This window comes from Petaurus breviceps, unplaced genomic scaffold, assembly GCF_028583685.1.
Source record: "Petaurus breviceps papuanus isolate PSGF00001 unplaced genomic scaffold, PetGlider_PUasm1.0 90897, whole genome shotgun sequence".
NCBI classification, from domain to species: domain Eukaryota; kingdom Metazoa; phylum Chordata; class Mammalia; order Diprotodontia; family Petauridae; genus Petaurus; species Petaurus breviceps.
In genome coordinates this window covers 8,011,217-8,038,665 of record NW_027187374.1, presented here as the reverse complement: position 1 = coordinate 8,038,665, position 27,449 = coordinate 8,011,217, and the positions used below count along the sequence as shown (strand labels likewise).

The window sequence follows — 27,449 nt, the reverse complement described above, 5'->3', positions numbered from 1 at the left end:
CCCAATTTCCCACCTCCCTCTTAATCTTGATTACATTGGCTTTGTTAGTACAGAAGCTTTTCAATTTCATGTAGTCAAAATTATCTATTTTACATTTTATAATGTTCTCTAATTCTTGTTTAGTCAAAAAGTCTTTCCCTCTCCACAAGTCTGACAGGTAAACTATTCCTTGTTTTCCAAGACTGCTTACAGTATCAACTTTTATACCTAGATCATGCACCCATTTAGACTTGAATTTGGTATATGGTGTTAGATAATGGTCTATGCCCAGTTTCTGCCATACTGTATTCCAGTTTTCCCAGCAGTTTTTGTCAAATAGTGAGTTCTTATCCCAAAAACCAGGGTCTTGAGGTTTATCAAACAATAGATTACTATAGTCATTGACTTCTGAATCTCATGTGCCTAATCTATTCCATTGATCCACTCCTCTATTCCTCAGCCAGTACCAAGTAGTTTTGATGACAGCTGATTTATAATTCAGATTGAAATCTGGTATAGCTAGTCCACCTTCCCTAGCATTTCTTTTCATTAATTCCTTTGATATTCTGGACCATTTATTCTTCCAAATGGATTTTGTTACTATTTTTTCTAGCTCTATAAAGTAGTTTTTTTGGTAAATTAATTGGTATGGCACTAAATATATAATTCAGGTAAAATTGTCGTTTTTGTTATATTAGCTCGACCCAGCCACGAGCAATTGATATTTTTTCCAATTAGTTAGATCTGACTTTATTTGTGTGAAAAGTGTTTTGTAGTTGTGTTCATATAGGTCTTGGGTTTGTTTTGGCAGGTAGATTCCCAAATATTTTATACTATCTACAGTAATAACTTGAAACGGGATTTCTCTTTCTATCTTTTGCTGTTGAATTTCATTGGAAATATATAGGAATGCTGAGGATTTGTGTGGGTTTATTTTATATCCTGCAACTTTGCCAAATTTATTTCTTGTCTCAAGTAGTTTTTTAGTTGATTCTCTAGGATTCTCTAAGTATATCATCATATCATCTGCAAAGAGTGACAGCTTGGTATCTTCTTTGCCTAATTTGATTTCTTTTTCTTCTCTAATTGCTACTGCTAACATTTCTAGGACCAGATTGAATAAGAGGGGTAATAGTGGACCACTTATTCTCTTACACTTTGTCCTTTCTTTGCTTCACTCCCTATCCTTACAAAGAAGAGGATGGTGAGAATGAATGTGTTCAGTACTAGTGTTCTATGCTTTATGCAATCTGCTTTTGCTTTCCTGCCTCTCCTTTCTTTACTTCATCCAAAACCCAATCATCAATTCTTTCCTTTCTTTTTCAACCGCTCTTTGCAATCTACCCTCTGGGCTTAAACTTTGTTTTGCTTATTACTTCCCCTTCCTAAATCTAATCTTCTTAACTTCTCCTCAGCCCTTCTCCATTCCCTACTATTCCCATGTTGAGAAATGTATTTCTGCACCCAATTTTGTGTATATTTATGTATGTACTCTATACTCCTTTGACTAGTTCAGATGAAAGTGAAGTTCCAGTGTTACCTATTTCTTTCACTCCTTTCTTCTTTTTTTGTATAGTCTCATATTTGTACATGCTAATTATATAATATAACTTCCCTCATGCTTCCACTTTTTTTCTTTAGTTTCCTTTCCCCCTTCCTTCCCTTAAAATCATTAAGATATGGCAAAACCATTCCCTGGTCCTCTCCCTTATTAGATTCTCTTTATGACCCCTAAGGTTTTGAGTGGACTCATATCACTCCCTTCCATGAGAATATAGACAGTCCATCCTTGTTTAGATCTTTTTGATTGTTGAACCATACTGTCCTTTTCATATTTTTCTTGTATCTTTCATTGGTATTTAAAAGTTTCTACTCAGCTCTGGTCTTTTCATCAGGAATGCTTAAAAGTCCTCTATTTCATTAAAGATTTTCCCCCCATAGGATTATACTCATTTTGGCTACGTAAGTTATTATTGGTTGTAAGCCTTTATATATAACTTGGAATGTAATATTCCAAAAATCAAGATTTTATATATATCTTTTGATTTTTGGAATATTACATTCCAAGTTCTCCACTCCTTTAAGTATGGTGGCTCCTGAATCTTGTGTGAGCCTGACTGTGGCTGTTTGGTACCTGCTCGCTTTTTAAAAATTTTTCTGGCTGCCTGTAGTATTTTTCCTTTGATCTGGAAACTCTAGATTTTAGCTATGATGTTCCTGAGAGTTGTCATTTGGGGATTTCTCTCAGGAGATGACCTGTGAATTCTTTCTCTTTTCAATTTGCTCTCTGATTTTGAGAGGTGGTTTTCCTTTATGATTTCTAGAATCTTTTTTTAAATGCAATGGCTTTAACATATTCCAATGATGCTTAAATTCTCTCTCCTTGTTCTGTTTTCTAAGTCAGCTGCTTTTACTATAAGATAACTTACATTTTCTTCTAATCTTTTGACTTTTTAAAAATATTTCCAGGGTGACCGAGCAGGGCGGAGTCAAGATGGCGGAGAAGAAGCAGGACCTCCCTGCAGCTCCAGCTTCCACCTTCTCCAATCCATGTGAAAAGGGTACTCTAAACAAACTTTGGAGCTGCAGAATCCACAAAATCACACAGAGAAGCTAACCTCATGCTGAGGAGAGCCCTGCAGGCCAGTAGGAATCCAGCACAGCGCTCTGGGAGCCAAGCCCAGCCCTATGCTGAGGCTTTAGCCCCAGGGCAGGCCTGACCAGCCACAGCCAGAGGGACTCCAGATCAGCAGCAGCTGTGGCCTTTTCCAGATTTATCAACACACAGATGCGAAGGACAAAGTGAGAGGTCAGTGCAGTATTGACTTTGGGACCAGTAAGTGGGAGTGCATCAGCTTTTGCCCCCGGGGTGAGAAGCTGCTGAGGCTCTGGCCAGCGCCACTTGGCAGCTTCAGCTCCTGGCCTGCAGAGTGTAGGGGGACCAAGCACCAGTCTGAGGGGTAATCACTCTTGCTTTAACCTGCTTGGATCTGGATTGCAGTCTAGGGTGGAGGTCCTGGGGTGTGTGTCCAGCTTGCCAGAGCATGTGGAGACCTGAGAGAGGGCACCCATCTAATACCTCCAGCAGCTGAGAAAACCCCAGCGTTTGGGACAAAAGCTCCCCTCTCTGGTGGCAGAGTCCTACTGTGGCAAAAAGTCCAGGGGTCAAGTGACTGAGGGGCCACATGACCAGGCAAAGGAAACAAAGCAGACAGAAGATTCCAACATTACACTCCTATTTTGGGGACAAAAAGGAGCAAAGCATGGAACATGAGGAAGACAGTGAAGTCAGAATTCCTGCACCAAAAGCTTCAAAGAAAAATGCGAACTGGTTACAGGCCATAGAGGACCTTAAGAAGCAGATAAGAGAAGTGGAGGAAAAATTGGGAAGAGAAATGAGAACAATGCAAGAAAAGTACGAAATGAGAGTCAACAGCCTGACTGAGGAAAATAACACTTTAAAAAACAGACTGACTCAAATGGCAAAAGAGGCTCAAAAAGGCAATGAGGAGAAGAATGCCTTAAAAAGCCGAATTTGCCAGATGGAAAAAAGAATCTCAAAAGCTCAATGAGGAGAATAATGGCTTCAGAATTAGACTGGAGCAAATGGAAGCCAATGACTTTATGAGAAATCAAGATGCTGTTAAAACAGATCCAAACAAATGAAAGAATAGAAGGCAATGCGAAATATCTCATGGGAAAAACCACTGACCTGGACAATAGATCCAGGAGAGATAATTTTAAAATTATTGGCCTACCTGAAAGACATGATCAAAGTAAGAACTTAGAAATCATCCTACAGGAAATTCTCAAAGAAAACTGCCCTGATGTTTTAGAATCAGAGGGCAAAATGGAGGTCGAAAGAATCCACCGATCACCTCCTGAAAAAGATCCCAAAAAGAAAACTCCTAGGAATATTATAGCCAGGTTCCGGAATTCCCAGATTAAGGAGAGAATATTATAAGCAGCCAGGAAGAAACAATTTGAATATTGTGGAAACACAATCAGGATAACACAGGATCTGGCAGCTTCTACACTGAGGGATCGAAGGGCTTGGAATGTGATATTCCGGAAGTCAAAGGAGCTGGGATTAAAACCAAGAGTCACCTACCCAGCAAAACTGAGTATCATGTTTCAGGGGAAAATATGGTCATTCAGTGGAATAGAGGACTCTGAAGCATTTTTGCTGAAAAAACCAGAGTTGAACAGAAAATTTAACATTCAGATACAAGAAGCAAGAAAAGCATGAGAAGGTACACAGTGAAAAGAAACCATAAGTTGAACTATTAACATTCCTACATGGAAAAACAATAATTGTAACTTATGAATCTTTTCTCAGTAGTTGAAGGGAATAGAAATATATGTGTGTGTGTGTGTGTGTGTGTGTGTGTGTGTAAGTGTCTATATATGAGGGTAAACGGGCATATGAATACATATGTGAATGTGTGTATATATGTTTACAGGTATACATAGATAGAGGGCACAGGACCAATTTAACAGGAAGGGAGGATACTTAAAAGGTGAAATTAAGAGGTGAGAGAGGAATATAATGAGAGAAGATGGGGAGAGACAGAATAGGGTAAACTATCTCATACAGAAGAGGCAAGGGGAAATGATGACACTGGAGGGGAAGAATAGGAAGGCAAAAGGGAATGGGTCAACCTTATTCCCATTGAATTTGGCTTGAAGAGGGAATGAAATACACACTAAATAGGGTATCTCACCCTCCATGAGAGTAGGGGGAGAAGGGGATGAGAGGGAGGATGATGGAAGAGAGGGCAAGCTAGCGGGAGGGAAGTTGGAAGCACCCACTTTTGAAAAGGGACAGGACCAAAGTAGAGAATAGAACAAGTGGGAGGTGGGATAGGAGGGAGGGAAATATAGTCAGTCTTTTACAATATATCTACTATGTTATTGTTTTGCATTAGCCACACATGTACATCCTATACTGAACTGCTTATCTTCCCAGCAAGGGTGGGTGATAAAGGAGGAAGGGAATGAATCTGGAATTCAAAGTTTTAAAATCAAATATTCAAATATGTATGTATATATATATTTGATATATATATATATACACACACACACACACACACACACTATTATCAATACTATTTTACATGTAATTGGGAAATAAGATATACAGGCACTGGGGCATAGAGATCCACTAGAAAAGTCGAAAGGGGTATGGGAGAAAATATGGGAGAGAGTAGATTGGAGGAGGGGAAATCCTGTAGGACTGCTATTTTTGGGGGGTGGGTAGGGGAAAAACAGGGAGAAAATTTGTAACTCAAAATCTGGCGGAAATGAATGACATAAATCAGAAGTTAATAAAGCATTTGAAAAAAAATAATATAATACTAAATTTTTGCCAGGTATTGAAGACAAGCTCACCAGCACATAGTTTGAAAACTCTGTCCTGCTCTCTTCATTGATTATCAGGACAGCATTTACCAAATTATTGGAAGGTTTCTCACATAAGTAACAATGATCAACCTCTACAATATCATTGTTGAATAATGAAATAATGGGGAAAAAATGGTACTTATATTAGCTCTAAGAAGAATTCCCTCCAATAATGGTTTTTAGACATTAGACTGACCTTAACAAAGAAGATTATAAATTTATGGAGCCTAGATAAAAGGAAATAAAAGAAAAAAAATAAAACATGACTTGAGGCATTCACTTTAGAAATGCAGAAGAAAATAAGAATAGAAAAGAAAAGTGATTTTGAAAATTAAAATTCATTATGGAAAGGCAGAGGGAGAAAAAGAAAAGAACGGAAAATTTGTATTTATTATAATAAAATTAATGGTGAAAGTATATACTTTTATAATTTTTTTTAAATCCCATAGAATTGTTTTCTCTAGATTTTTCATTGCTCTGAACTGGTTTAGTTTTAGTCTTTCTTAAGACATGGAGATGATCTTTCAAGTTTCACAACTAACTCTGATTTTAAGTCATGTCACTTCTCTGAGACTCAGTTTCCTCAACTACAAAATGAGATAGATGGATTAAATTATCTTTAAATTTTCTTCTAAAAAAAATATTTCCAGTTGTTTCATAGAGGCACTTATTTCTGTTTTGTTTGTTCCAATTTTCAAGCACTCTGCTTTTGTTAAGCTACTAAATTCTTTTTCCAAACCTTTCTTCCATGGTTCTCATTTCTTTTCCAGTTTTCTTCTCTAGTGCACTCTTTAATTCATAAAATAATTTAAAATTTTTTGCTTCATTTCCTCCAGGAATTCTGTGTACAAGCTGTATTTTGCTTTGAGGTTTTGCTTATATGTTGTTTGTAGTAATTCTCCTGCATCTCTGTCAGCAGCAGCTCTGTACAGTGAGATCCTTCTTTTGTTTACTATTCTTCCAACTTACTTCCTGAATTGGGACTCTGTGTTAGGCCAGGCTTTTCTGGATGGAATGTCTGGGCCTTGGTTGGTCCTATTTTGAATTCTCGTGGGTCCTCTTTCTCTAGGACAGAAATGCCACATTCCTCAAAGTTCTCAGGGGTGCAGAAATGCAGGTTTTCCCTTTGTCTGAGCTAGCTGCTCTGGTTTTTCAGTTGGAGGCTTCAGATAAGGGTGGAGACTAGAACAGAGACCTCAATCCAGGATCAGAGTCCCACTGTAATTGGTTATCTTACTCTTACTCTTTTTCCAGTACACAGCTTCAGGTCTACAACTGCACCTTGCTCTGGTCCACCCCTCCTGCCTCAGTCCACCCTAGATATGAGACCTAGCTCTGGGGTATAAGTAAAACTGGTGTCAGTTTGTACCTTTTCCTGCTCCTTGGACATTGCCAGAGCCTTCCAAGCTCAATCTTCTTCTTGCCCTAGTTCACAGCTCCAGGACTCAATTCAGTCCTCTTGTTAGAAGGTCTGGTGCAGCGCCCTCTTGGCTGGATCCCAACCACAGAATCAAAAACCTCTTTCTCCTTATGTGGACCTGGACTAGGAAAATGACTCACTGTATCATTTGCTTGGATTTCCCAATCAGGATTTAGTCTGGTGCTTTTCTAAGTCTTTGTTGTAGTAATTTAATTGTAAAGGGAGAAGAAGGGAGGTAGGCTATACTTTTTGGCTGTTCTATACTACATCACTTTCAACAAAACTTGAGATTCCACTAGCTTTTTAGTTTTTAGTTACAATATCATAATATAGATTTATATTGCTTGCAATCCACTAAAATTCCTAGATCTTTTTTCAGTTGAACTACTATCTTGCCATCCCTTCTACCATGTTTGTATTTGTAAAGCTGATTTTTTAACCCAACTGTAAAAACTTGCATTTATTTCTATTAAATTCACCTTATTCTATTTAGCCTGATGTTCCAGTCTGTCTAGATATTTTTGAATCTCAACTGTCATCAAATGTGTTAGCTCCCCAGGTTCACAACTTTGTGTCTGGCACACAGTTGTCACTTAATAGATACTTACAAATTGATTGACCTTCCTATTCAATAAGCAGATAATTTATGCCATTATCCAAGTCATGGATCAAAAATGTTGTACAGGACCAAACACATAAACCTGAGACTCTTCACTTAATACGTTTTTCCATGTTGATATTGTCATTAATGACCACTCTTTGGGTGCTGTCATTCATCCAGTCAATAATCAACTTAGACTGTTGTCTAGGCTTCACTTCTCCATCTTATCCACAAGGAGAGCTTAAGTGATTTTTTAAAAATATTTTTAGATTTTGATAATATGAGCCAATGAAACTTGGCTTGAACATTAACTCTAGCGTCTAGACTTAATTAATCAGGAAATCTTTCATCTGTCCCAGGAACTTTTTTATGTTGTAGCATAGCCAGAATTAAGTTTCCTGGCTCCCTGACCCCATTCCTCATTAGACAATTCATAAAATACCTTTAATTCATTGGCCTGGACTTGACTCACTGGTGACAGAATAGTCTCCTATTAGTGCTATGATGACTCTTAGTCTAGAAACTTTTAAGTTTGAGCCCTGAGTAACTTTGAGCCTTTGATCAGAGTGGACATTCTGCTGCATGTATGGGCCATGTTTCCTGTGGAGTTAGGGGCAATGGAGGTTCTATCTCTTTGCTGGTTCCCTTTGGCATTTCTTCTCCATTTGGGAGTGTCTCTTCAGGAACAGCTCCTGCTATTTTGCACTGCACATGAATGCTATATCTAGGACTGTTTTTAATTTATCCAGAAACTACTATAATTTTCTCCAAATGGATAATTTTCTATTTTACCATAATATTTAACACATTATAGATAAACTAATATAATGGATTTTAATATCTAAATGCTCTTATGGCATGTTTATTGGTACTATTATATTACCTTACCAACATTTTGACAATAATATCCAATTTCTTACCTTCTCCTGGTATTGAAAGTTTAGCTGCTGGTGATGCTACTCTCTTGAGAACAGCGGGACTTTCTGAAGAACTTGAATCCATACTTAAGAAGATAAAAATATAGAGACATTTTAATTTCCACCATAGCAAAAGCATGCAAACAAATTAAACCTTCAAATATATACCACTTAAAACTTGGAAAAACATAGATTAAAATGAAAGTCAAATTTAACTGTAAATAATAACACAAAAGAGAGGCAGCATGATATTCTTGACTGGATAGTGAGCTGGCCCCAGTGTAAGTAAAATCTGGGTTTAAATCCTCTCTGACATGTAATAATGATGTGACCCTGGCCTAATCACTTAACTTTTCAGTGTCTTAGGCAACTCTCTAAGACTGGAAGTTGAAGAAGAGTTGCTGAGTTTTACTGCTAGAGGGAGTTTTCTAACTGGGGAAGCTCTTAACCCTGATGAAATCCTCCTACTGGAGAACCTCCCCATCTCCACCCCTAGTCCCATATGATGTGGACAAGTACAATGCTTACCTACCATTTTAGTATTTAGCAATATGTTACTTTGGACATTTGGACATTTTTATTATGTTCATCATAATACTAGCCTAATCTAGAAATTTGAAAAGTTAATTTCATAGATTCTTTCAAAAAAATTTTCAGTGTATTAAAACTAATATTTTGCCAGAAAAAACTGGCCGTGTAACCTTGAGCAAGTTACTTAACCCCGATTGCTTTAAAAAAAAAACCAAATATTTTATATCTAAAAAACTCAGTGAACACTGCCTTTCTCTGGCCATGAGAGCTTCATCTTAATTTGAGCTAAATAAAGGCCTTGTTTGTATTCTATGTTACATAAATATTCCACAAGGAAGGAAAAAATACTCTCCCAACTGGAGTATACCAAAATAAAAGTTAATTTTCATGACCAATGGAATTATTTTTGCATACTCTGTACTAGGTATTCTACAAAGAAGGATGAACAAACATGGTCACATCTTACCCCCATGCCTTGAAGTGGACTTTCCCTAGAGAAATAAGATTTTCCAAATGCTATGACAGTTACAGGAAATAGTCACTTTATTGCCCCTCAAAATGATCTGAAAGGGTATTGGGGCCATCCCATCAGACTATGAAGCAGGAAGGGGTCTTAATGATGACTGCATCCAACCCCTCTCATTTTACAGATACAGCAAAGTGAAGCCAAGAGATTAAGTGATTTGCTCAAGATGAAGCATCTGATAAACATCAGAGCTATAAAAGAGAACCTAGGGTCTTTTAGAGTCCAAACCTAGGACTCTTGGCTTTCACTATGGTTCCTCTCTTTTCAAAGTACAACTTTTTTTTCTTCTGATAAAAGCAGATAAATATCACAAATACCTTGTGGATTTTCTTATGGGTCCTGAAATGAGCTTCACATAAGACTTGGGGAACCAACCCTTTTGACCTTGAACTTCTCCAAACCACCACATATCTTGCTGTTCCAGGACGGTGATGACATCATTTTTGTTGAAATTTAAATGGTTGTCCTTTTTGGCCCTCCACGGGTACAAAGCTTGTGCTTGTAGCCCCTCTACCTTTTCACCCTTATGTGGAACAATATAAAGGGGTCTTTGGTTACATAGTAGTTTGTTACAAAAAAAGAAAAAAGAGAGTGAGAGTAATATATGACAAACAGACTCTTCACCAGGATCATAGATATTAAACCACATACATACATAGTTTAGTTGATATGATCAGAAACTAAGTATGGGAAGTCTTTACTTTTTTTCTAAGAAATTTTGCTTCTGATAACTCTCAATGTTCTCTTATGGGAGTTTTATAAAGATATCATGAGAAATGGTGACAATACAACCTTCGATTTCCTTTCTGCTGCCTACAAATATGCCCGAGTTACTTCCAACTTTAATAATAAACCTTAATTTAACCCTACTATCCCCTGAAGCTATCATCCTATATGTCTCCTTCCTTTCTCAAATTCTAAGGAAAGGCCATCAACTTCCCCTCTTCTCACTCAATCCCTCATCCCTTTGCATTCTGGATTGCAACTTCATCCCTTAACTGAAACTGTTCTCTCCAAAGTTATCAATCATCTCTGAATTGCCACTTCCAATGAACTTTTTTCATCCTTACCCTTCTTGATCTCTCTATGGCATCTGACCCTGTTGGCCACTATGTCTTTTTGAATACTTTCTCCTCTCTGGATTTTGATGACACTGCTCTCTCTTAGTTCTCCTACCAGTCTGAATACTCCTTCTTGGTCCCCTTTGCTGGCCCATCATCCATATAATAATCCTCTAGCTGTAGGTGCTTTCCAAGACTTTGTCCTGAGCCCTCTTTCCTTATTTCTTTATAGTCTTTAACTGGGTGACCTTATCAGCTCCCATGGGTGTAAGTATCATTTCTATCCAGATGACTTCCAGATCTACATGAACAGCCCTTGTTTCTCTTCTTAGCCTCAAGCCCACATCACCAGCTGTCTCTTGGAAAATTTTGAATTAATGATTCAAGGGCAGTACAAATCCATGATGTTCAAAAGAGAACTTATTGTCTTTTTCCTCAAATCTACTTTCTTCCAAACTTGCCTATGTTTGTTTAAAGGTTCTACCATCCTTCCATTCACCCAGGTTTTTAACCTTCCTTATCCCTGACTCTTCACTCTTTGCCTCATCACACTTAACCATTCAGTCACCAACTCTTATCTATTGTACTTTCACAAGAGCACTTACATCCATCCCATTTTCTTTATGCAAACAGCTATCTCCTTAGCTCAGGGGTCCTCTCTCCCCTAGACTGTGGCAGTACAGATGGGTACCTATTAGTGCTAACAATTAAACCCCTTGAAATGACATTATTTGAATTTGCATGAATGTTTCCATCTAGCTGGAACCTATGACTATATTTTCATAATTATAACTCAGAATGGTGCAAAAAAGAACATAGATCACTTCAGGGGATTCACTTTTCAAACTAATAGGACCCACCTGAAGTCTTCTCATTAGTCTCCTTGTCTCAAGCATCTCTCCTTTCCAATCTATCCTCCTCAGATGCCAAAGTGATTTTCCTAAGGCACAGGTCTAATCATGCCTCTCCCTAACTCAATAATTTTCAGTTGCCTTGAGAATCAAGTACAAACTCCCAAGTTTGGCATTTTAAACCCTTCACAGCCTGACTCCCACCTACATTTCCAGGCTCATTAGGCATTCCTCTTCATGTGCCATATGGTCTAGCCCAACTGAACTTCTTGCTTTTCCTCAAACCCAACACTCCATCTCCTATCTCTATGCCTGGTAGGTCATACCTTCCTCTATTCTGCCTTATGTAAAATTCCTAGTCTCTTTCAAAGCTCAGTTCAAGTATCACCTTCCACGTTAAGCTGTACCTGATACCCCCAAATGCAAGTGCCTTCCTCATCCCTCCCACTCACAATTATTTTGTATTTATTTTGTATATATGGATGGAGGCTCCTTGAGGGCAGTGTTTTAGATCCCCTAGCAGAGTGCCTGGCACTTGGGAAGTTCTTAATAAATGCTTGGTATTGAATGATGGAAGAAATTAGAGGTGCTTATTATGTTAACTATTGCATAAAACCACCAAAATATTTCAATGTATCAGTGGAAAATTTAAGATGATAATAATAAAAAATAATAATAAATGATAATCCAGAAGGATGATATAAAAACATTTATATTTGCCTTTGGAAAATGTTCTTGCACTTGTACACAAATAAAGGTGAGACTGTTCATCAATTCATAACATATTAAAAATGATGAAACTCAAGTTAACTTCAGTCTCAAGACAAATGTATCATAAAGCCTGACAACGCCTGGACCTCCTCAACTTACCTTCACTGAATGATATCACACTGGAGTAGGCATACCTTGGCCCTTTAGAAGTAAAACTGTTTCAAATCCAAGATAGTGAATTGTGAACTTCTCCTTTCTGACCACAATTTTCTTACCTTCCATTTCTCTTCATCATTCTTGTTCAGCTGCCTCTCCAGTTTCTTCATAATCTATTATTTTTCCTCCTCTCCCCTCTCCAACCTCCCTTCCCTCCTCCAGAAGTTTACTGGTTTATTATCTTTTGCTTCTTTATGGGAGCCAAGCTACGTTACTCATAATTTCAGTCATGCTGACCTTACACCTGGTACACTGTGCAAAGGGCCTTTTAAAAGAAAGTAAATGCACAAAGCTCCTACTAGACTATTACTAATCTCTTTTAGGGAGAGGTTCTTAATTTGAGGTATTGTAAAATACATTTTAGGAGGGTGATGAACTTAAATAGGGAAAAAAATAACTCATCTTTCCTTTTACTAACCTCTAAAAAATTTAGCATTTACTTCAATTATGAATGTAGGAAATAAACATTACACTGAGAAATGACCCATAGGTTTTACTAGACTGCCAAAAAAAGTATAAAAGCCATGGCTTTCAGGGGAGAGAGCAGGGACTCTCTCACAGTGCCTTATGCACTGGGTAACACAGTGCCTTACAGCTTGCATAATGCTTAAAAAACGTAGGTTGAGTTGAAATTCTGTTGTCAAATTATTGACACCTTGTTTAGCCATTTCTTGAAATTTGCTCTATTAAGTAAGATCTATTATCCCTTCAATGTCTTACATGCCCAGTTTCTTACTCCCCTGTTTCCTTCCCCTCTGCCTACAGGCACATTTAGTTCTCTATTCTAATAAAAACAGAAAAGCGCAACCCTTCAAAACTCCTCCCTTGACCCTTCTACCCCCTTGAAGGTACCACTTCTCCCTTGGCTTCCTTTCACCAACAAAACTTCTAGAAAAAAATACCCTATATTTGCTGATTGTCTTCACTTCCTCATCACTCCCTTATTCTAAATCTCTTATTTTTAACCGCATTAGCAGCTTTTTTTCTAAATCCACTACTACTTAATCTCCCTCTTCAAAAGTCACCAATGACCCCATAATTATGAAATCCCATTTTTTTTACTCAGTTCTCATTCTTAAACTTTGTAGCATGTTACTGTAATCTAATCATTCCTTCCTAAAAGTCATGTGGCTCCTGTGGCATCGTAATAGCCAATTTCTCCTCTGGCATCTACCTTGCATGGTGGGTATGAGGATCAAATTAGCTAACTTTAAAGTATTATATAAATGTCATCACCATCATCATCTTCATCACCACCACCACTACCATCACTACTGCCATCATCATATATACCCTACACCCAAAGCCAGGACAAAGTATTTGCAAATCCTCAAAGAGTTTTGAAAAATCACACTCCTTGGCATGTTGACCATCATGCTTCCTATCTGTTTACTCTCTACTCAAGAACCTTCACTCTTAACACATGGTAACTTGACATCACACAATTTCCATATGCAAGAAAGGACAAAATTTTCTGGCAGAAAATCCCATTCTAACAGTAATAATAAATAACAATAGCTCACTTATATAGCAGTTTAAGGTTTGCAAAGCATGTCATAAGCACTATTTTATTTGATCCTCATAATACTACTATGAAGTATTATTATGTACTATTATTATCCCCATATTATAGATAAGAAAGGATGAAGGTTGAGAGAAATTAAGTGACTTGCCCAGGATCACACAGCTAATATGGCTAATTTTTATTTTTAAAAAACTTATAGGGGCGACTAGGACCTGAGTTCAAATCCAGCCTCAGACACTTAACAGTTACTAGCCATGTGACCTTGGGCAAGTCACTTAACCTCAACTGCCCTCCAAAAAGAAAAAAAAATCCAATAAATTTGGGGCGGCTAGGTGGCACAGCGAGTAAAGTGCCAGCTCCAGAGTCAGGAGGAACCGAGTTCAGTTTCGGCCTCAGACACTTAACACCCACACAAATAAACTAGCCGTGTAACCTTGGACAAGTTACTTAAACCCAATTGCCCTCCAAAAAGCAAAGACAAAAACAAAAAAACCATAAAAATATTAAAATGTATTTTTTGTTGTTCTTATACACCACATCTAGATGGCTGCCAACTTAGCTGACCCTTAGTCCTCATTCATCTTACCATATAGCCACATTGGATAAGGGACTATCCCTTGTGCTTTTTTTACCTTTATAACTTAACCCCCTGACGCCTGGAAGATGTTGTTTCCCCATCCCCTACTTTAAGCTGTGAGTAAATCATTCCTTCAAGGAACAGCTCAAATTCTGTCTTCTTTTAGTAAGTATTCCTTGATCATCCCAGCTAAAGTCATGTCTTCCTGCTCTAGAATCTTCTGGTATTTGATTTCTGCCTCTCTTATAACACTTGTTACTTATGTCTTAGAGTCCAGTTAATTATGTAGATCTCATTTCCTCTCCTAGTCTGAAGGCAGCTGGTATGTCTTTCTGACCTTTCTTAATTCTTCACCCTGCCTATCATAATGCCTTCTGTACAGCAGCCACTCAACATGTATATATTGAACCCTATAGAAATTTGACTTTCCAGTCTTCCTCTTTCTGCTTTGATATTTCCCAATATATGCTGTGAACTACATCACCCTCTCACAGGGTGCAAAGAATTTGTCCTAAGAAATGCTGAGCCCTCTTTTGAAATTTGCTGGTTCATGTCCTTTTTTAGACAGGAAATTAGCCTTTTCTGCAAACTTAGCATCTGCCCTATGCTGAAAAGTATATAGACAACAAGGACTGTATTCTTCCATGTAGCAGAAGCTTCAGATGAAGTGTCACTGACATACACAAACAAAACACAGCCTCCACCATATACATTTCTTAAATTAGTCATTGGGATCATCTATACCATATCCTGAGTTACATATTAGGGAGGTCCGTTTCTGGGTGAATAACACCAATAAGTGTTTGCTGAAGAGGTTTGCATTTTATAGAATTTAGTCATCTACACCCAGGCATATTGCTATTTACCTGGCCCAAAACAGGAGATGGAGATGAGCCAGTAACAGTAGCTGGGGTAAAGGCTGATCTTTGCCTCAACTGCCCTGCACTTGGAACAGTAAGCGAAGGCTGGGTTGCCCATGCATCCCAATTATCTGTTTCTGATTTCTCATTAGTGTTTGTTGGCCACCTGGAAAAGAAAAGAAATACTACTCTAAACAATTAATACATGCTAACAGATCATCTTTCTATCATGGACCTCAGGTCACTTGGTCACGTTAGCTGAAGACAGGTATGAAGAAACATGCTTTGAGAACCAAAGGGGCCTGCCATCCCCCTATACCATGCACTGGTCCAAGTTAGCACCACCGCATGCTGGTATTGGAAGGCAGGCAACTACTGCTTTACAGACTACTGAAGTTACTATTGTCACAGAATGTGTTAATTCATCTATATGGGGAATTTGATGGGAACTATAGCAAAACCAAATCTATAGAATAGCAAAAAACTTTCTATAATAGGGTGCATTTGTTTTGCTTTTTTCTTTTTGGTCTTCTAGATTAATTAAGGCTTTTGTTAATTAAGCCAAAATTATTGAGTAAATTAAAATTAATATAGAAAAATTAAAGCCAAAAATTATCATGTATGTGTGTGTGTGTGTGTATATATATATGTATGTTGTGTGTAATGGGTGGGTTCCCTTCTTCAATACTATAAGGACTTTTACATGAAAAAAAAAATTACTATGTAAAACCTGTTTCTTCTTGCCCTGCCTTACAGTGTTCTTTCCAATTCCTGTCCTTCACATTGTTTTCCTCTCTTCCTTATAATTTCCATCTATTGTCTAACACAGGGATAGGGAACCTGCAGTCTCAAGGTCACAAGTGGCCCTCTAAGTCCTCAAGTTGGAGCCCTTTTACTGAATCCAAACTTCATAGGGCTGCATTTGAGGATCATTTGTTCTGTGAAGTTTGGAATCAGATGAAGGGCCACACTTGAGAATCTAGAGGGCCACATGTGGCCTTGAGGCTAAAGGTTCCCTTCCCTGGCATCCAGTTTTCTCTATTGATTTCTTTGCTTTCTTTTCATTTATTTTTTTAGGCATGCACATTCCAAAAAAATGTAACTCTGAACAAGGAATACCTCATAACAGACACCTTTTCATTATGGACCTTCAGTTACCTGGTTATAGTAACTGAATCATCTCACTGATGATTTTATTTTTACCCAAGTAGTATTTTTTAACCACTCTAAAATTTTGAACTGTGGGACTGTAATATGGGCTCACAATTTCATAAAATGGATCATTACAAAATGAAACCACTGTCTAAATACTACGCTTGGAAGCCAATTCTTTATAATCAAAAACTTAGAATTGGCCTAATTTGATGGCACTTATTATTTCATTCCACTGTACACTTGAACAGAATGAAGGAAGGCTTAGAGGAATTTAGAGGAACATCTTTGTCTCTTCTTACAACCACAAGTATGAATATCATTTCTGCATCTGTATCAGCAAACAGTACTACTTAGATACAGGAAATGACTAAGAATAATTGCTGACTGGCTTCAATATTAAAAGAGATCATCAGGAAATGCATGTATGTTTGTTCTGGCAAAAGTAAACTGCTAATTTTAATGACTAGCTAATACCTTTTATTAACTAGTCATTAAAATAAACAGATTATTGATACTTAACTTTCACTTTCAGAATGGTGACTAAATGTTTGTTATGGAGATGTAGATACGTCACCCACAATTTTCCTGCCCTTCAGATCAGGGGCTGTGCCATTTTTCATTTTTGTTTTCCTAGGATCTAGCCTAGTGCTTTCATAGAGAAGTTAATAAACGTTAGTAAACGTTTGCTGAATTGAAAGCACCACAAGACATTAGGGATGAAAGTAACCTAGTGAGCTCTTTCTTTGAGAGGGTATAACTAGGAAAGCATGAAGTGTTTGGAAAATCATGATACTTTATTAGGATCTCAACTATATAATAAACAATAATACCAAACATACGTGGAGCTGAAGTCTGCCCAGTTGTTGGAGGTTGTAGAGGATTCTGAAGAGGTTGTTGCCGTAGGAGTTGGGGTTTCATGTAAAGCAAGTTTAGGTGTGGGCATGGGTGCGGAGTCAACTCCTGGTTTCAGAGGGGTGGGGATCTCATTCTCTGGGATTTTCTCTGCATAGTTTGCAGGAAACCATCCTGTCTTTCCTTTTAATTCCCCTCCAAGCCACCCAGGTTCTCCAGTTTGGCTTTCATCCACCTATAAGAAAGTCATAGATAGAGTGACATTGAGAATGAATACAGAAAACATACTAAAAGCAACAAAGTTCTTTGTCTCTCTTCCTTACTCCCCTCATCCCCCACCTCCACAAAATCCAATAAATAGAACAGAAGATGTCTCATTAATGCTCTGGTTATAAGGGTTTGCCAAAATGCACTGAAAATATTTAACTCTGAAAAGAAGTGTAATAACTCAAAGATTCTTCCTTTAAAGTATTTTTTGGCCTACAACATTCTGTTTTCTAAAAGGGACAGAAACAGTATGGGTGTTGTAAAAAGGGTAGAAGGACTTGGGTTCAAATACTAGGGGAATGAATTTAGGCAAGTTAACAACATCTCTAGGTTTCAGTTTCCTCATCTGTAAAATTGGGAAAGGGAGAAGAGAGGGGTTAGAAGACTTCTTCTAAATCTAAATCTGTAATCCTAAAACACAGAATTTGAATTCTAAGTATTATTAATTTTTGAAGTTGTTTCTGAAAGTCTACTTTCAAGACTTATTATTAAAGAAAGCTCCTAAGAATTCTCAAGACTAAAATACTTTTTCCTTCATTCTAATTGTTAAGATATTATTACAACCTAAAGTTATACAATAAGAAATTTCAATTTAGGGTACACGTAATACATTTTTTAGGGTAAAATATAAAAGAAAAGTACTATCTTGTTTAGCACAGGAAGAAGGGTTTGTTAGAAATCACTATGGTCATACAAAAGGAAGGCTAATGATTTATTTTAGATTTAAATACAGATATTTTATACTGATATATATTTATAAAGATACAAATATAGACATCTTAGATACACTTTAAATATAAAACTCGGAATAAGTAAGGAGGAAATGAGGAATGGTTTTATTACAACTCTAAATTTTACCAACACCTTAATTTTTTTTTTAGAACAGCATTCACTGAAGCAAAGTAAAATATTATGGCACAATTTTAATCTGATATTTAAATTTGAAAACCTGATTTATTTTCTGTTATTTAAGGTATCACAAAGGTCATTTACTACAATGGAACAAGGTTACGTTGTTTAGCATTTTAATTTTTTAGTAATATATACTAGTCAGTCAAAATTCTGTTTTTTTCTCTTTCTTTTATGCTTCTAAAGTTAAGGCATTGGTAAAGGTCATAACTAATACTGTTTTTTAACATGAGCCCTGACTTTATAAATCACAAGCATGCAAAAAGGATCAGAACAAGTTTGTTACACACTAATAAAGAGGAAAACAAAATGCTTTAAAAATTTAACAATAATGAGGGAAAATGTTATCTAGTACCCAAAAGCATGAAATTACTAAAACACACCAGTTATACTGTTCACCTTTAAAAAAAACACAATGAATTCTGCACGTTATTTTTAAAATATTTCAGATATTTTTCCAAAATGTTCAGTGACCTTATTTTTTTTCCTTGTTTTAGTCTTTTAAAACCTTTTTCATCAAATAGAAAAATCTTAGCTGAAACTTTTCAAAACAAGAAAAAAGAGTGAAAAATTAAGTTTCCAAACATATTTTTGCCTTTCTGAGTGTGCTATGTCTTTCCATTGGCTCCCATTTAGCTGTTGTTATCAGTTTCTCTATTTCAACTTTCTGTATTTTCTGAGTATTTCATTGATTTATTTTTCATGGTAAATCTCTCCCCTTGAATTGTTTTGTGTTTTATCATAACTTTGCTATTTTAAAGTCAATCTTAATTTCTCTCTAGCCTCAGACAGACCTGCTTCATCAATCTCCTTTCTCTTATGCACCTTTAATTCTTCTCTTTACGGCCACAGCTATCCATTTACCAAACTTTATTTTGATCTGGCGGCTTCCTTAAATTACTGTCCTCTCCCCATCACCAAATTTTAGGAAAAACTAATTGCACTCAATGTCTCTATTCCCCTCACCCAGTCCTCAATCTTCTGTAATCTATATTTGATTAATTCATATCAACAAACATGTATTACAAGTTCCTTGTGTAAAGCACAGAGTTAGGCACAGGAATTACAAGGACAAAAAAAAACAGTCCCTGCCCTTGCATTTACATTTTATCAGGAGGAGATGAAACATAAACTAAACAAACAAGAATAATGCATGATAATCTAATGAGGGATTAATAATAACTGGGGTGGGGGAGACACACAAAAAAGGAGAATGTGGAAAGGTTTCTCTGAAGAGGTGGTTCATAAGCTGAATCCTAATAGAGATGAGGGACTATGTTATAAGGATGGCGACAGACCATACAAAGCAGAAAGAGAGGAGATGAAGCGTTGAGTTTGGTAACACCTCTTCCAGTCTGAGTGAACAGTAGCATTCCTGAAAGGGAATAGTATGAAGTGAGGCTGGAAAGGTTGCTAAGAGACAGATTTTAAAGACTTTAAATACCAGACTAAGGCATTTGTATTTTTCAGAAGTAATGAAGGTTTTCGAGTAAGGGAGTAACATGGTGTAATGGTAATAGGACTGTGAAGATCTTCTTTGTCCCTTAATAGGCCAAATGTAATCACATGGAGACTGTGGTGGGAGGAGTTATACAAGTTATAAATGTTAAATTTGTGATATCATTTAAGAGAAAGCAGCTAGAAGGCAACTGGTGACATAAGACTGGACTTTAGAGCCCAGAGGAAGCTGGGAGTCAGAGCAGTTTGAACTGGAGGGAGGAAAGGATGCAAGCAAGGAGACAGCTAGGTATAGTGTGGCTCTCTGCTGTGTTATGGTGTATTAACTTCTTTGTTGCTATGTTGGATTCAGTTTTCTAGTGCTGGGATTTGACTTTCTGGTTTGGGGATTTGGCTTTCTGGTATCTGAACACACGTTTTGCTTCTGTCTCCTATATGAAGAGTCTGTTATATTTTGCAATTCAGAACTATGTTGCCATCAGTGCTATGAATATTGCATTGGCACTACACGGTCAGACCACTGCTTCAGGAAGATTATTTTGTCAGCTGGGTTGAAGATGAAATTAGAGAAGGGGGGAGAGTGAAAGCCAGCTGACAAATTAGGAAACTAGTTATTATAATAACACAGGTGAGAGGTGATGACAGCCTGAACTAGGTAGAGACTGTTGATGGAAAAAAAAGGAATAGAAGCAAGAGATATTACAGAGGCAGAATAAGTAGAATGTGGTAACTGACTGGATTTGGGAGGAGAGGGAAAAGAAAGAAGGATAACCTCGAGGTCAAAAGCCTGAGTGACTATAAAATGTCAGAGCTCTCTAAAAAAGTAGGGAAGAGTTTGGAGGACTGGGCTCAGGGAGAAGATAATGGGTTCAATTTTATACATGTTAAATTTGTGCTATCATTTAAGAGAAAATGGCTAGAAGGCAACTGGTGACATAAAATTGGACTTTAGGAGACAGATCAGAGTTAGATAGAGAGATAAGGCAGTCATCTATATATGGGTAATAACTGAACAGGTGCTAGTGAGGGCAACAAGCAGAAGAGCGTATATAAAGAAGAAAGGCTAGAACTGAGTATAGCAAAGGGGACTAAGGAGAAGCATAAGCCTAGTAGGAGACCCAGGAAATAGTGGTGCTATGGAAGCCAACAGAGGCAAATAATGAGGAAGAGAGTACAGTTAAAACTTCAAAAACCACAGAGAGGTCAAGAAAGATGAAAGCTGAGAAAAGGCCATTGCATTTACCTGTTAAGGCTGGGTTGGTAATCCTAGGGAGAGTAGTTCTAGTAATGAGGAAGCCAAAATGAAAGAGGTAGAAAGGTGAGTAGGCAGTGAAACCAATGAGGTGATAAGTCTGGCAGTACAATGGAGGAGAGACAAAAGACAGTAGTTTGAGGGGATGGCAGAATTAAATGAGAAATTTTGAAGAATGAGGAAGAACTAAGCCTATTTATATCCAGCAGGTAAAGGATTCACTGGACAGGGAGAAACTGAAAATGAGAGAAAAAAAATGGTGAATGAGGGAAACTCCTGGAAGAGAAAGGAGTCTGGAGTAAAGGAGAGAATAAGTAAAGATTTAGTGTTTCAAGGTATAAAGTAAGTTAGATGAAGGCATTTTAGATGTTTGGGGTATTTTTTTTCCCTGTTGTTCAGTCGTTCCAGTTGTGTCCTACTTTTCATAACCCCATTTGAGGACAAAGATAGTAAAGTAGTTTGCCATTTTCTTCTCTGGCTCATTTTACAAATAAGGAAACTGAGGCAAATAAAGCTAACTGACTTTCCCAGGGTCACAACAGTTAGTAAGTGTGAGGTCAGATTGGAACACAGGTCTAGATCCTGCAATCTATCCCCTGTGCCACCTAGTTGTAGATGGATAGCTTTGATTTATCTAAGGGTCTGAACAATTGCTAAGGGAGGTGGGAGAACAAATCAAGTAAGAATAAAAAGGCTCTACTGCTATTATTTAATATGATTTTTTATTTTAATTTAATTTATATTAAATTTAATTTAATATTGCTCTATTTAATATGAATTTGTGGTGGATTCAATTGGCATGGTTGCACAAATTCCTTCACTGACATTTAAAAATGTAGCAGTATAAACGAAAAAGGAAGATGATGGGTGAATCCAGGACTTCAGACTGGCAGGAGAGATATATTTGAATTGTGAATGGGGATAGAATATAGCAAACAGCAATAGAAAGGGTTTGTTTTTTCTCCCTTGGTAAAAGTTGATTAGAGTCATTGAATATTGAGGACATTAGATGTGAATTCCTTCCTCTCTCTTCTTCCTTCAAATCCCATGACATCATTCTGAACGACTCTCTCCTCCTTCTCTCCCTTATGACCTATGAGGTAACCATTCCACTTACAAAGGCCAACATCTCTCTACACATGCCTTTGATCTCATCACTTACTGTCTTCTTCAGCACATGACAACCTCAATCATCACCTCCTCACCACCTTCCCTACTACCTTACCCTCTCCTCAAGCTATTGTCCTATATATTTCCTCTCTTTCTCAACCAAATCCCAGGGGAGGGGAGCAGGGTGCGTGGGGGTGTGGGAACAAACAAAAACTACATTCACTACTTCCACTTCCTCTCCTCTCCTGTATTCCTTAATCATTGCAATCGGGCTTTCATCCTCATCACTTAACTGAAGCTACTTTCTACAAATGATTTTTTTTTCTTTTTTGCTTTTTGGAGGGCAATTGGGATGAAGTAACTTGCCCAAGGTCACACGGCTAGGTTTTTTTGTGTGTGTGTGTTAAGTGTCTGAGGCCGGATCCAAACTCAGGTCCTCCTGATTCTGGGGCCGACACTCTACTCACTGCGCCACCTAGCCGCCCCAAATGATTTTTTTTTCAGAATTTTTTTTATTCTATACTTAATATCAAATAAATGAGCATTTCCATATATGTTGTAGAAAGGAAAAAATAGGATTGTACACGAAATTGCAAATATTATATACAGTTTTTTTCTTAAATACATTTGTTTTGTACCCAGACAAAAAAAGATTACCAAAAAAACTCAATGAATTTGCATAATTTTTTTTTAAAAAAATTCACAACCTGATAAACAAACTCAGGAACATATTTTTGTTTCCAAGAAAGACAAAAATATGTTTTGGACACAGAATTAAAGTGATAAAAATACATTTAAGAAAATACAGACTTCCTGACAGCACTTACCCATTCCCCTTTAACCTCCACCAGGAAAGCAAAGATTTGAAAGTAAGTCAATATTACAATGTGTTTCATGAAATCTTTTATTCTTAGCAGTATATTTAAACTATGCTTATCATCATGTTTGTTGTTGAACTGAATTTAATGAAGCTGGTAGTTAAATGATCAGTTAAATTATGGGGAAGGGGGCCAAGATTTAATGTCAGTCTAGGATTTTTTTTTTCATTTTTTGTGACTAAAAATAAAACAAAAAAATTAGAAGTAGAAACCTGAAATAACATAAGCTGGGTAACTGTTGAATACCAAGAAGAATTACAAAGGATTGTACATTCCTTATACATATTTTCCACAGATAAGGTATGAATTTATTTTGAAAGAATGCTTTCAGGTACAACATAAATTAAGTTATATCCTCATGCATCAAACTTTACAGATAAGAAAGTCTGCTGCTTTACTGCAGAATTCAAGAAGAGATGGTCACTTACAAAGACTCCAAAGGTAGGCCTAAGTATCCCCTAGAAAAAAAAATAGTTTCTTATTGCAAATAAAACTGCACAGGGTCACAGATTTAGAGCTGGAAGGGACCTTGGAGGTCATCTAGCCCAACTCCTTTCTTTTAAAGATGAGGAAATGGAGCCCAGAGAGATTAAATTAACTGGCCCAATGTCACACAGGTAATATCAGAGAGAAACTTTGAACTCAGGTCTACTGACTCCAAATCTGCCACTGTAGCACTCAGCTTTTCATATTTGTTATTTCTTTTTCTTTTTTTTTGCTTTTTGGAGGGGAGAAGGCAGGGCATTGGGATTAAGTGACTTGCCCAAAGTCACACGGCTAGTTTTTGTGTTGTGTCTGAGGCCAGATTTGAACTCAGGTCCTCCTGACCTCTCTGTACCACTTAGCCACTCCCACATTTATTATTTCTTATGATGCATTAAATATTCCACTACATTCACATAAAACATTCTGTTGAGTCACTATTTAATCTATAGGCAACCATTTCATTTCTAGTTCTTTGCTACTACCAAAAAATGCTCCTATAAATATTTTTGTATAAAAGTTTGTGCATAGCTTATAGGAATTTTTAGTATATTTATAATCTGTTTTTCTGAAAGGGTAGATTGATTCACAGCTCTACCACCAGTGCACATTTTCAGGCCTATTTTTCCACAACTGATTCAACACTATTTTTGTATTTTGCTATCTCTGCAGTCTAATGGGTGGTAGGGTGAAGTTAAGCCTCAGAGTTGTCTTAATTTGAACTTTTTGTATGGTTAGTGATTTGGAGCACTCTTTCTTATAGAATTATGGATTCAGAACTTGAAGGAATTTTAGGGGTTACTAAGTCCAACCCCCACATTTTACAGATGAAGAAACTGAATTCCAAAGAAGTGAAATTACTTGCTCAAGTCACATGATAATAAGTAGCAGAGCTGAGATTTGAATCTAGGTGCTCTGATCCTCTGGGCAGCTATGTGGTACAGTGGATTGAGTACCCAGTGTGGAGTCAGGAAGGCTCATTTTCATAAGTTCAAATCAGACACTGTGTGGTCCTGGCAAGTCACTTAACACTGTTTGCTCCGTTTCCATATCTATAAAATGAGCTTGAGCAAGAAATGGAAAATCACTCTAGTACTTTGCTAAGAAAACTCCAAATGGGGTTACAGAGTCAGACATGACTGAAATAACTGAACAGCTATAACAACCTCTGACCCCCAATCCTTTACTTTTCCCATTGTACCACACTGCTTCCCCCACTGTACTATGTTCCCTATCCCTTCTATTTCCTCTTTTTAAAACTGCCTATTCATTATTTTGACTACCAGGGAATGTTTCTTGTCGTCTTAAAATATTCTTATTATTTAATGTTTTAATTATTTGTATCAGTTATTAAAAATTACTAAATATCTGTGTCAGGACTCTATATATCAGAGAAGTCTGTGGCAAAGATTTTCCCCCCAATCTATTATTCCCGCATCTAATTCTAGAGGCACTGATTTTGTTCATGCAAAAGCTTTTCAATTTTAATTGAAAATGAAAGGATAAATTCTGCTCTGTAAGGCATGAACAATAAGAAATGCTTAGCAACTTTATACCATTTGGATAATTGAATATTTTCTATTATGTCAACTGAAAAGGAACTTCACCACAGGACTAGCTTTTTAACCCATCATTGTTAAATTAAAATGTTATTGAAAGGGTTATTTTCAAGAGGCTATGAGATACAAGAACTGTAATATGGAAAATGCAAATTAGTAATTCAGTATCCATCCTGCTGTTCAAATGTAATTTCTTATAGTTTTAGGCTTTAGCTACTGTGTAATGGTTTTCTTTTTTTTTTTTTTAATTTGTTTTTTTAAAGCAATCAGAGGGGTGGCCAGGTGGCTCAGCGAGAAAGAGCACCAGCTCCAGTGTCAGGAATGACCTGGGGATCAAATCCGGGCCCAGATACTTAGCACCACACCCAGAAATAACTGGCCATATAACCTTGACCAAGTTACTTAACCCCAATTGCTTAAAAAAAAAAAAAAGAAATGAAAACTAAAACAATGCTAAGATACCATCTTACACTTATCAAATTGGCTAATATGACAGAAAAAGACAGGACAAATGCTGGAGCAGATGTAAAAAAATTGGAACATTAATGCACTGTTGGTAGAGTTGTGAACTAGCCAAACCATTCTGGAGAACACTTTGGAACAATGCCCAAAGAGCTATAAAACTGTGCATAGTCTTTGACCTAGCAGTCACACTACTAGTTCTATATCGGAAAGAAACCCCTGGGGTTAAGTAACTTGCTCAAGGTTACATGGCCAGTTATTTCTGGGTGTGGTGCTAAGTATCTGAACCTGGATTCAATCCCCAGGTCATCCCTACACTGGAGCCGGTGCTCTTACTCACTGAGCCACCTGGCTGCCCCTAAGCAATTGGGGTTAAGTAACTTGCTCAAGGTTACACGGCCAGGTGTTTCTGGGTGGGTGTTAAGTGTCTGAGCCCGGATTCGATCCCCAGGTCATCCCGACACTGGAGCCGGTGCTCTTACTCGCTGTGCTACCTGGCTGCCCCTGTGTAATGGTTTTCTAAGTTGCTTATTAATGTGCTTTAACAGAGATCATATTTTGGATCCACAACAACTTGAATTAACTAAGTTTGGGAAACTGCCAAATGTGAAGAATTCAGAGGAGCAGAAATGGTGCCTGACAAGCCTTTCACAAATGCTACCTGCCCTTGCCTTACACCCACAGACATGGGAAGAGCTCTATACCTAAACTCAAAGGAAGTGTTAAGTGAAACTGATACTGGGGAAGAGGACAAGCCTTGTTAGAAGGGTCTGGAACTTCCTGGGGGCACTCTGATGTTCCTAGTTTGAGACTAAAGGAACTGGCAATAAAACAGCTGTCAGAAAATCAGGGAAAGGCAATGGAAGACTAGGTTTTCTGTTTTCTCACGTATTCTTTAAGCCTTCTTCCCCCATATATTTCTCCCACAAAAGGACAACATAAGGTACTTCTTTTTTATTGCATATAGAGAAGCAATATGAGTTTACAAACAAGTGTTCTCTGTATGTAAATGATAACCAGATTTAAATAACACCCTTCTTCCTAAGAATATAACATATTTATAGGAAGACAGGCTTATTCTGAGTGTGTATATACTTTGAATATAAAAATTTGTATGCATTTTCCTTATACCTAATTCTAGTATGGGAGAGGTGGAAGGCAGGTATTTCAAAATGCAGATTGAATATAAAGTAAAACTAATAGAAAAACAAACTACTAACAGCTTTTGTTTTGTGAACACTTCTATAGCAGTTTACAGTTTTGCTAACAGTACATTTCTGGAATTGCTGGTTTTAATTCTTAAAATAAAAACATTTGGTAACACCCTATTGTTTTATTTAGTTCCTTGAATTTGGAAGTCTAATGTTCACATTCCTTCCTGTCAGAACCTTATGACTGGAAATTTTAAGTTTAAAGAAACTAAAGAAGGGCAGAAGAAAAATTCTGAATTTCTTTTTGAGTAATGTTTTAAGTAGGGTGCTACAATGCAGATTAAATACACTTAATTCAATATATCTTGTACAATTCAAATTCACAGTGAACTTTGCGGCTTCAAAAATAAGCAATTAGGAGTTTTAACCCATACCTACCAAAGCTACAACTGGCAAATATGAGAATGTGCTAGAGTATTTGTATTTTATTTAAAAGCACTTCTCTGAAAACTTCTCAGAGCATAAAATTAATCCAGAAAGACTTTGCTATTACTAATTATTTAGATATTTATAGGTAGCATTTTCTATATAGGGATTCTATTTTAAAGTGACATTAAGATTAGATTTTCAGAAGGTCATACTTTATCCTAGCAGGACATGGAACAGAAAAACAAAACATGCTATTACCAATCCAGTGAACCCCAGATTTAAAGAACACTTTAAAGACCTGCTTAT

At 37.1% G+C, this 27,449-nt stretch overlaps 1 protein-coding gene across 7 annotated transcripts in view; it reads right to left on the bottom strand.

The window, feature by feature from the left end:
• ITSN1 (intersectin 1) overlaps nt 1–27,449 on the bottom strand; it is a 327,970-nt gene that overhangs the window by 119,086 nt on the left and 181,435 nt on the right. For all 7 annotated transcript variants that reach the window (XM_069074954.1, XM_069074950.1, XM_069074953.1 and 4 more), the window contains 4 exons: nt 17,173–17,420; nt 15,185–15,344; nt 9,695–9,900; nt 8,324–8,406 (listed from right to left, as the gene is read on the bottom strand). In XM_069074954.1, the coding sequence (XP_068931055.1) occupies nt 8,324–8,406; nt 9,695–9,900; nt 15,185–15,344; nt 17,173–17,420 (697 nt within the window). The remainder of the gene's footprint in view (nt 1–8,323; nt 8,407–9,694; nt 9,901–15,184; nt 15,345–17,172; nt 17,421–27,449) is intronic.